Source organism: Aphelocoma coerulescens, chromosome 6 (assembly GCF_041296385.1).
Source record: "Aphelocoma coerulescens isolate FSJ_1873_10779 chromosome 6, UR_Acoe_1.0, whole genome shotgun sequence".
In the NCBI taxonomy this organism is placed as follows: Eukaryota; Metazoa; Chordata; class Aves; order Passeriformes; family Corvidae; genus Aphelocoma; species Aphelocoma coerulescens.
Window position 1 is genome coordinate 3,157,808 of NC_091020.1, and position 11,164 is coordinate 3,168,971.

An 11,164-nucleotide genomic window follows, 5' to 3' on the forward strand; every position below is an offset into this window, starting at 1 on the left:
TCGTGATTCATGTAATCTTCTACACATGCTTTGGGGGCTGGCTGGGATATTTTTCTGTGGAGATGGCAGGGGGTGGCAGTGAGGTGAAACACCTGGCTTCCCAGGTGAAAAGCCCTAATTTTTACAGGAGGTGTTTGAGCTGTTGTGTTACAAACAGGTTAAGTGCTTCTGCAGTCTCCCTGCTTATGTTTTGTGAGGATTACTTGGGTGATGAAGGGATTCAGGCTTATGAATCAACATCTGGAGCTACAAATGCCTTGAAAGACATGATCATTCATCTGTTGACTTGTCTGAGGCTGTCCCAGTCTCTGATTTTTATTTTATTTTAATTTTATTCTGTGGAATAGAGTTAATGCTGATGCCAGCCTCACCTATAGGATTCCTCAAAAAAAAAATTAAATTTCATAATACTGATGGTATTCTTGCTACAGACATTCAGTGGTTTTGTCCACATGAAAGCCAGGATTTGTAGGATACACGTGTGTCACTGGTTTTGCTTTTCCAGCTGGTGAAAGGACCACAAAGGCCAGGTTGGACGGGGCTTGGAGCACCCTGGGATAGTGGAAGGTGTCCCTACCCATGGCAGGGGGTGGAATGAGATGGGCTTTGAGGTCCCTTCCCACCCAAACCATGCCAGGATTCCAAACAAGGGGCCATTTTGCACAGACAGCAGTGCTGCTTGCCTTGGCGTCTGCCATTTTGTGAATTCCAGGAAAATACGAGGCTTATGGCTCTTTGTTCAGAACACTACAAACCTCAGATGTCCCAAGCAGAGCAGGCAGATCACAGCCCAGTGTCTCCTGCTGGCCTGGAAGTGGCCACACACCTCGTGGTTCCTCCCGGCTTTCTGCACTTTCTGTGCCCTGCTCCCAGGCAGGGAGGCATCGTGATAATTGCGAAGCTGTTTTCTCTTGTAGAACCATTGTACAAAACAGAGGGATCTTTGCAGTGCTTGCTGCAGAAGTACCTGATTTAGTGGATTATTTTTTTCCTAGGACAGTATTTAATTTAATTTAATTGTCCTGTGCATCCTAGCGTTCCTCTCAGGAAGAGGAGCAGGCAAACATCTGAGGAAAGCTCCCTGCAGAGACACCAGGGATTTCTCTCTTCAGTCAGCTCTGTTGTCCACATGTGCTCTCCCATTTTGCCATCTCATCCTTTTTGACCCAGATCCACGAATCCAGGGCTGGCAAAGCTGCTGTTGCATGTGTTGGTGCACACGTAGATCATCAGTGCAGTGCCACATATTCACTTACAGCAAAGATAGGAACAAGCTGCAAATGTCCGTGTGGAAAGGCCTTAAAAATGTTCTTTATCTTTCAAAAGATTGGTGGCTTCTTCCCTGATTAGAGGTTGTTTGAGCAGAGTTACAGCAGATTGTGTAAATTTATATTTGACAGTACCTGCTGAACACATCCAGATCGTGGAACTGTGCCGTGTTCTGCAGTTAGGAATTTTAGTATCTTGCTCTATCAATCTGTTGTGCCAGGCAGGATAGGAGGAGCCTGAACCTGAACTGCTCTTGACAAGCTGATTTCTCTCTCCCAGAGAGGGAGTCTGAGTGGTTATTACTGTGGTGATGATTCACCTCCTCCCTTGGCTCCATGCCGTGGCTGTGCTGGAGGAGCTGGAGGCTCCAGCTCTTGTCCCAGCACTGCTGTGGTTGTGCTGGAGCTGAACAGGTTGATAAGATCGGGGGATCTCAGGATGTTTTCCATGACTATCCCAGAGCGTGGCTGTCGGCACTCACCGAGCACACGCTCACCTGGCCCAGGTAAGTGGAGCAGACAGGGGATCCTGCCTCCAGCAGCAAAGCAAACTGGGACACCTCTGTGCTTTGCAGTGTCACCTTCTGTCACACTGGGTAAGACATGGACGCCCCCAGGGATCCCTGAGTTTCTTGGGAGAGACCTTGCAGTGCACAGACTGTTTCATACTGTCATTGCAAGTGTTCAGGCTTCAAAAAAAATTATAAATTCACCTGTTTGCAGTGGTCTCCTGCATCCCAACTACAGGCTGGTGGTGTCCCCCCTCACCTGGGAAATGGTTTTCAGTCCCCTCCCATTGCAGGACTGGTGGGGGCCAGGAGTGAAGCAGGAGGGGAACAAAAGTACAGGTCACAACTCACATCTTCGAGTGCCAAGGCTGAGTTTTTGGAGTGTGCAGATGAATTTCCTTCTGGCTACAACTTTGGGCCAATGAGTCACTTTGTCATTTCCAGGCAGTGTCCGTGATCTCCGTTTCCCATCACCACATGAGTGTCTTTTCTCTGTCCTAGGGGCTCACATTTGAGGAAGTGGAGAACTTCTTCACTTTTCTGAAGAACATAAATGATGTGGACACGGCTTTGAGCTTCTACCACATGGCTGGAGCTTCTCTTGATAAAGGTATTAAAACCTGTGGGATGTTCAGGTGCTGAAAACCTGAGGGAGCACAACTCATGCCATGTCTTTGGAGTTGGGAAGATGTCAAACAAGCCCAGGCTGATAGGTTAAAAGTGTACCCAAACTGCAATTCTTCCCTGTAATGAGGTGCTTAGCTCGGTACATCCACGCATAAAGAGGGATTTCAGGTTTTATACTTCCACAGTTTGAGATACAGGCAGAAAAAAGGCTGACATGTATCCTGAATGGATGAGGAAGCAGTGATTGCATGGTGGTACCTTCAGCAGGCCCATTCTGCTTTGTGCAGAGGCAAGGTGACCTGATGAGTGTGCCACAGCCTCTGGCTCCAGGTCCCAGGGACACCAGTGTTTCTTCTTCATCCCCATCTTCTGAAGTGACCTTCTTTTCTCCTTGTATAAAAGACTTCAAAAATGAGTGTAAAAAAGTTCTTGCAGACTCACCTTCTGTGAAGGTCTCTGGTCCACGTGGCAGAGGCACACCAGCAGTGGGGCTGGTGGTAGGAACTGCTCAACCCTTGTTTTGTTTCAGCTTTGCTCAAAAATCCGAGCCTAGAAATAAGGGCTGGATGCTGCATTTCTGATTGGAAATCCAAGCAGTGGCAAACACCTTTGGAGCTCCTGGGAGTGCTGGTGGAGGGAAAGAGGGGGAGCACTGGAACACCACTGAGATCCCAGACTGAGCATTAAAGTCTGTCCAGAGACTGTATTTCAGATAACCCACAGTCCAGAGGGGTGGGCTGAATAAACCTCAGAGCTGGTGTTTCCTGGGGACCTTGGTAATAATGTGGTTTATTGATCCGACCAATCCATATTCTCCTCCTCCTCATCATGTTTCCTTCTCTGAGCTGGTCTGTCTCAGGTATGTTCTTAGATCTGACATGCTGTTGTAAAAAAAAAAAGGGCAAAAAACCCCCCAAACATATTTCAAACCAAAGTCCTGCTCTGCTGCCAGGATCCATCACAAGTGTGTGCTTTTCTCTTCTAGATTTTTTTAAGAGAGCTTTTTTTTTTCTTAACAGACTGAGAATATAAAAGAAAGATGGCAAACTCATTAAAAGATTTTTAGGCTTAGTGGAAACTCTTGTCTACTACAAAGTTAAAGCTGATTTATTTAGGCAGCTGCAGAATTAAACATTGTGGAAGTCAGCTACTCCAGCTGCTGCTATTGTGGGAATATTAAGGCATAGGTTTTGGGGCAATGGAATTGCAGAGGGAAACAAACGTGTCACATCTCTTCTTGTGTGTGTCAGCAGCCCTTCTCATCTTAAATTTTTTTGGGGGTAGATCATCTGTACTCTCTGGTTTAGATCATCACTACCATAAGACTTAAAAGAACCTGATAGGATTTTCTTTCATTTAAAAGTAAAATACCAAGTCTGGGTGTGCTGCTGCTGCTCTGAGCAGCATCCCAGAGGAGATAATAGCCCAGCAAATCCAATTTACTCAGTGCCTACAGGAAATTAGTGTTGTCCTGTCATGGAATATGCATTTTTGCAGAATTTAGGTCTGTGTGCAGTTGGTAAATCAGTGTGATTGCTGTTTAATTAAGTGCCATGAATGAGCTCGTGCAGACACTGAACTCGGAGTGTTTGGCTGGGGTAAAGGAACCTTTCTTGGGCAGGAACCAGATTTAAATCAAATAAACCATAAATGGGGTGTGCCCTCCCAAAAGTCAAGCTTTCACAAGGTTGCTTGTTACACACTAACAAATGTAAAAATTACTCCTGGGATGGGGACTAGGAAGAGGTTAGTTTGTGTAATAATTTGCTGCTAACAATGCAGCAAACATTATTATGATTTTAGAAGGGCTGTTTAAAATTTCAGAGGGGAAAAAATGGCTGGTACCAAACAGCCAGAGCTTGACAGCCTGTTTTCTGTGCTGAGCTAAAGTCGGTTCTTCTTCTAAAAAGGATCATAAACCTGTATTTTAATGACCCATTTAAAAACACCCAGATTATTTGTTAGCCCATCTTTCATTTTCCCAGCAACATAATAACTGTCATTCTCCTAAATCACAAGCATTCCTTAGAAGACTTGCCCAGCCTGGGTTCACAGCTGGAAGCAGGACAGGAACTGAATTTGGTGCTTATTCCCCTTTCAGGAGGGTGTGAATTGCACTTTTCCTGGCACTGTGGGCAGCCAGGCTTTCCAAGCAGCCCTTCTCCTGGCGGAGAGCCACGGGATAACTCCTCTGGGGTTCAGGGCAAGGCATGGATGGGCCAAAGCACGGGGAGACAGCTGAGCCTGCTGCTGAGCCTGCTTGGAGCAGGGCTGGAGCCCTGGAGAGGTTCAATAAATCATTTTATTTGAATTATGCTGCTTGAAACGGCTGCAGAGTTGACAGGGAATCGGGAAGGAGGCAGAGGTGAGCTTGGAATGCAGTCAGGGAATTGCTGCTTGCTTTGCTCTGCCTTGGAGATGGATGGAAGAAGTAATTCCTTCTGGAAGCACAGCTGGGATTGCTCCTCTGGAACATTGGCAGTGCCTGGTGGTTGGGAGGGGAAGACTTGTGAGGGGTCTCTGGAGACCCTCATATCCAACAGGATCCCCTACAGCCACTTGCCCTGGGCCACCTGCAGTCAGGTTTGGGATCTCTCCAAGGAATTTCTTTCCTTTACATATTTACGGCTGCGGATATTTGCACAAACACAGGGTCGGCTCTGCCTTTGGTCTGGGAGCTCTGCTTTTTCCTCCCTGATCTCCATGACTTTCTGTCATGTGCCCTTTGATGTCAGAACAGCTTCTGCTCAGCTGCAGCCTCATGGTTTGAGGAGACAAAGGAAAATGTGCTGTGCCCACAGGATTGCATAAGGCTTATCCATCTCTTTCCTGCACGGGTGTTCCAGCACGCACTCATGCAAATGATTTGTAAAAAGTTAAACCCATTTTGGTAGCCCTGCTGTCAGTGATAGCATCCAACATTTCACACTGGGAGCCTTGAAATGAAACGTGGGCATCAACATGAGACTGATTTCTGGGAGCCCAAGACACATGTGTCCTGCCTTTCCATCCTGGAATGGCCCAGGGCAGGGAGCTCTGCTCCCATCACCCCGAGTGCCATTTGGAAAACAAAGGCAGCAGCCCAGCTGTCCATTGTTTTGGCCAAATGTGTGATTAATCTCAAGTTGGAGGAAAAAGTGAAGTTTGCCATCTGGCGAGGCTCTGGCCTGGAGCGAAGCCCCGTTTGCAGGCACTCGGTGAGGCATTGCTCACGGTGCAGTTCTGGGAATCAGAGTGGAAAAAAAGGATAACTGTGTCAGACACTAAACTTGCATAAAATAACTCAGATGGCTCATTAAAGGAACCAGTGGGAGATACCAATGCATGAAATTTTAGAAGCTTTTTAAGACAGAAATGTGGAACTCATTTTTGATGGTATGAAATCCAGGAAAATTTCTGTCCCAGAACCCCAAACCTGGACAGGCTTTGTTTGAAGAGATGTTCCCCAGACAGCACCTATTTCATTTTGTGAAATGGTAAAGAAATTACTCCAGCAGGTTTACTTCAATTTTATTTGACTCCCTGAGCTACCTTGTAGTCTGGAGCGTGTGCGTGGAACTGGAAAGTGGAGACGCTTTCCCCCTTGCCTATGATTCCTTAAAAACCAGCACAGCCCTAACAGAGCACAGCACAGTCATGCAGCCCCTGTGAAGTCACTTTGGCATCGAGAAAGAACGGTGGGATGGAGCTGACACTTATGCAGTTGGATTAATAGGAGAGGAAGCAGGAACTGGTGGCCGTGAGTACAAGTTCCAGCTGGGAAAACTGTGGCCATGAAAAATAAATAGGAGAGGAGGGATCAGGAGAATCCCTGCAGAGATGGAAGGAGGGGGTGAAATCTCAGCACAAAACCATGACTTATAATTAAAGGACTTAGGACAAGGAGCAGTGATTTTAAACTGAAAGGGGAGATTTAGATTTGGTGTTAGGGAGGAATTGTTCCCTGGGAGGGTGGGCAGGCCCTGGCACAGGGTGCCCAGAGCAGCTGGGGCTGCCCCTGGATCCCTGGCAGTGCCCAAGGCCAGGCTGGACATTGGGGCTTGGAGCAGCCTGGGACAGTGGGAGGTGTCCCTGCCCATGGCAGGGGTGGCACTGGATGGGCTTTGAGGTCCCTTCCCACCCAAACCATTCTGGAATTCTGTGATCTAGGAAATCATTCTAACGTTTTTTCTTTACATGGAAAGCTACAGCAATAGGGTACCTAGGGCACCAGGAGGGGAGGATGGCATCGAGATGAGGCACCTTGAGAGAAGTTGTACATTTACAACAAATTAAATGCAATTTGGTGCTGCTGTCTGAGGAAATACAGAGTAATGACTGCTGACTGGAGCTACATCACTCATGGAGGAAAGGAATTTCACTCAAGAAGAATAATTATGTGGGAAAAGCAGGGTCCTACTTGAGATTATATATGTTTCACATATATATATAATGTGTAATTTCAATTTTCTCCTGCATTATTTAGTAAAAGGAGTGGTTTTGTGGGGAAAAGGACCTGATGGTGGCTGTGAATTCCTCTTGGAAAACCCCAAATTTCACTCAGGGGAGCAGAAATGGGGTGGAAGGTACCAATAATGTAAACAATCATTAAAAAAAAATCCTCTTAGAAATATTTTATGCAGTTTGTAATAATCCAGTTATGGTCTATATTGGATGATTATTTTTTCCTTTCCGACACACTTAACTCTCCAAAATTCCTGAAGGACTGGGGGTGCAGAAACCCATAAGGATGCTGTGGAGGAAAGCAGAGGCTGTTTTTGGTTTCAGTCTGGTTCTGTGGTGCATCACTTTCCTCTTTTCCCTTACTCCACAGCTAAGCTTTGATCCCAGTTGCTGGGGATGGCATTTCCTTGGGTCAGGCTTTGTAGGGAAGCAATTTAAATACTCACACCAGCCTAGTGGGGGCTTTTTTTTTTTCCCATTTGTGCAGCAAAATCAACTGCCTAACCCTGCCAGATTGACAGCTCCATGGATTACCCTTTTCAAAAGGTGGGAATAAATCTCCTGCTCACTTCTCTGCTGCCGGTCTGGGGAGAAAAGAGAAATACTCCTTACAACTCTTTATTTTATTGCAAGGTTAACCTGGTGTGCTCCCTGTGGGAGGGGGGGTTCGTTCAGCAATTACTGGGTTGCATCAGGAAAAGCAGTTTTTGTAATTCCCAGCCTCCTGGGATAGTTGCTTGATAAAGTATCATCTTTGGAACGCTGTCAGATGGAGCTGCCTCATTGGCCGAGCTTGTTCCAGGCCTCTCTGAAGACACAAAGGCCATTTTCCAGGGAGGAACAGGAGCCTCCTGCTGTGGCCAGCACATCCTGACCCCTCTGTGACCCTGTGCCCTCCCTCTGTTGCAGTGACCATGCAGCAGGTGGCCAGGACAGTGGCCAAGGTGGAGCTCTCGGACCACGTGTGCGACGTGGTGTTCGCGCTTTTCGACTGCGACGGTGAGTGAGCACCGCAACCTCAGCCAGGCCGGGAGAGAGTCAGTCCAGGGGAAAAGTCCAGGGGAACAGGGCTCTTCCTGCCATGCTCTTTGTCCATGGATCTGTGGTGATCCCCCCACCCTTTTGGGATGGGGATCCAATGTACCAACCTTATGAGATGTGGCTCTTGGAGCACGGATGGGAGGGTTTGGTGTGCATGCTTTGCTCCTTTCTTCCCCCCCAGAGCTCCAGTTTGTTTAACAAAATGAGCTATTGCACTCCAGTGTTGGAAACGAGCTGTCTGGAGCTTTCTCTCCAAAGTGTCCTAGACAAATGTCAGCTTAATTTTTAACTAATTAATGTCAGCTCTGTGCCCTGCTGGGAAGCTCGTGGCTCTGCAGAGGATGCGAGTGCTCCGGGGTAGTTGCTGCCACACTGAAGCACTCCTGGCTTGATTTAATGGGAGTTACTGGAGTCTCTGCCAGATGGCAGCGATTCCGACTTGGAAATTCTGCATTTGCCCAAAACTGCCAAGCCAAAAGCAGAGTCCTGGCTGGCACCCTGCTTCTCCAGCACAGTCACCAGCATCTGGCAGCTCTGAGTGGCAGCACTGGTGCATAAGTATGAACATTAAAAAATGCATTTCATTATTTTATTCCTTGTTTTCCCTCTCGCTTTCAGCCCCACCTGCTCCTTTGCACCTTTCTAAGGTCTCCTGTTTTATTTTCCTCTGTGCTTCACTGCCACTGTTCTGATACAACCTTCAAGCCAGATGATCAGGCTGGAGATTAGAGCATGCTGAAGTGTATCCAAATATTCCCTGTTTGCCTTCTCTCAGAGGAGAATCTCCTAAATATTTTGATAGCAAATCTTTGGAGGGAAAGAGTCTGGTTGCCAGAGGAGTCCCCCAAGGAAAAAATCAAGTAGAAAAGCAGGCACAGACCTCTTGTTTTCATTATTATTTTGTTGTTTTCATTCCATCATTGTTTACAGACATTAAAAACCTGCAGTACTGGAGGGAATTTTGCTCACCCCTTGATAGTTTGCTGGAATTTTGCTGCCCAGTGGCAGCATTCTCCATAACCTCATTCATCGGATCAACAAATCTTTCTTTCTACTCCATTAAGAAAAATCTGTGCACCCATAATTTCCTAAATCACTTAAAGCAGTGCTTCCTGTGAGGACACGAACATTTGATTTGCATTTGCTTTTTTGCTTCCTGCAAGCATCCATAGGGTTGGGATTTAGACTCTGTGGCTCGGGAACCCTTGCTCAGCAGGATATTTTGGGAGGTGAGAGCCAAATGTGGTCTTAGTCTCTGCAGGAAAGGACACTTGTGGCTGCTGCCCTTTCAAGTTATCATTTCAAGGAGGTTGCTGGTGGATCTCTGATTATTTTTCCTCCTTTTCACAGGGAATGGGGAGCTGAGCAACAAGGAGTTTGTTGCCATCATGAAGCAGCGGCTGATGAGGGGCTTGGAGAAGCCCAAGGACATGGGCTTCACCCGGCTCATGAGGGCCATGTGGAAGTGTGCCCAGGAGACAGCGTGGGACTTCACGGCTCCCAAGCAGCAGTAGGGGGGTCAGGAAGGAGCACCCCCATTCCCTGGAGCAGCCCTGACAGCCCCTGGGCGCTGGGAGGTGGCACCAGGCTCTGGAGAGTCCAGGCTGTCTGGAACAGGAGGGTTTTGTAAATCCGAGTTAGAAATCCACGCCTGTTGTATTTGCTTGCTGCTGGCTCCTCAGTATTCCTCTCTCTCAGGAACAAGGAAAGGACTTTTACTGCCACCACCTCTGCAGCGTGGTGTGCCCTGCTCGAGAGCTGGGCCCAGAAGCAGCTTTATTTAATGCTATGAAGAAAGGGCATGGGGGTTATTTTGAGTCTCAGACTGCTCCTCAGAAAAGCCGTGTGATTCCTGGATTTCCTGGATCCCAGACCAGGATTTCAGCCAGCCAAAAGCTCCATGCTGCATGGGGGCAGAGGTGCTGCCCCTGAGGAAGAGCAGCTAAAAGCAGTGGAGCAACTGGCTCTCCTGCCCTTCCTGCTGTGCACAAGCATCCTGCTGCAGGAGCTCCCTAATTAATTTCCTAAATGGAGAGCCCTCTCCGTGGGGACTTGTCCCGGGAAGGAGCTGACAGGCGTTGGTTGCCGGGTGCTGTCCTCTGTAAAATACCATGTAAAGATGTTGCTCACAACAACCTGGCTCTGTCTCTGCATTGCTCCAGGTCTTCACCCAAGGCTGGGGCTGGGCCACTGAAGAGGGGGAGTTTTGGAAGGCAAGGGAAAAACCCCCGTGACTTTCCAGAGCTGGAAAGACAAAGGGGATAAATCACTCCTGGAATACTTTCCTTCCCCAGCGCAGGAAGGACTTGGAGCTGCTGGGGCAGGTCCAGAGAAGAGCACCAAGATGATCAGAGGGATGGAGCAGCTCTGCTATGAGAAAAGGCTGGGAGAGCTGGGATTGTTCAGCCTGGAGAGAAACTCCAGGGTGACCTAACTGTGGCCTTCCAGTGCCTGAAGGAGGTGACAAGGAACACGGAGAGGGAATATTTACAAGGGCCTTGAGTGCCAGGACAAGGGGAGATGGCTTCCCACTGCCAGAGGGCAGGGATAGATCAGACATTGGGAAGGAATTGTTCCTTGGGAGGGTGGGCAGGCCCTGGCACAGGGTGCCCAGAGCAGCTGGGGCTGCCCCTGGATCCCCGGCAGTGTCCAAGGCCAGGCTGGACACTGGGGCTTGGAGCAGCCTGGGACAGTGGGAGGTGTCCCTGCCCAGGGCAGGGGTGGCACTGGGTGGGTTTAAGGTCTCTGCCAGCCCAACCCCTTGTAGGATTCCATGGTTCATACGGGGATATTAATCCTGATCACTCCAGCTAGAGTCATCTTCCTCCCCTCCCTCGTTTCCCAGCCAGAACCTGCTCCTCTGGGGTGGTTTGGGTCCCCGTGCTGTCACACGTCACACCCCACAGACCACTGTGCGAGGGCAGGTTTGGCCCTTCCTGGCTGCAGCTCTTCTTCCGTGTCTCCTGCCTGCTCCCCCCGGCAGCCTCCAGGGCTCTGGCACCTGTCTCTGAATTCTCCCGTTTGGAACGGAGGCTGTTCCCGCCATCCCTCGTGCGGCTGAATGTGAAACGGCCCCGAGCAGCCTCAGCCCCTCCCGGGCACGGTCCCTGCACCAGGACCTGTTTCAAGGGCAGGAAGCTCGGTAAGGAGGAGGGCTCTAATCTGAGGGAATTCCTGAAGGGGTTAATCCTTCCCTTCTGAGCCCCCTCCGGCAGCAGAATGCTGGGGGGCCCTTTGGCGTCCCCTGCACGGGACGCTCCCCTCCCGCTCCCCCCG

General features: G+C 48.9%; 1 protein-coding gene across 7 annotated transcripts in view; it reads left to right on the forward strand.

Moving 5' to 3' along the window:
- MICU1 (mitochondrial calcium uptake 1) overlaps positions 1–10,023 on the forward strand; it is an 84,663-nt gene extending 74,640 nt beyond the window's left edge. For all 7 annotated transcript variants that reach the window (XM_069018904.1, XM_069018906.1, XM_069018905.1 and 4 more), the window contains 3 exons: positions 2,279–2,387; positions 7,757–7,846; positions 9,239–10,023. In XM_069018904.1, the coding sequence (XP_068875005.1) occupies positions 2,279–2,387; positions 7,757–7,846; positions 9,239–9,402 (363 nt within the window). In that variant the 3' untranslated portion in view covers positions 9,403–10,023. The remainder of the gene's footprint in view (positions 1–2,278; positions 2,388–7,756; positions 7,847–9,238) is intronic.
- Positions 10,024–11,164: the final 1,141 nt, after the last annotated feature.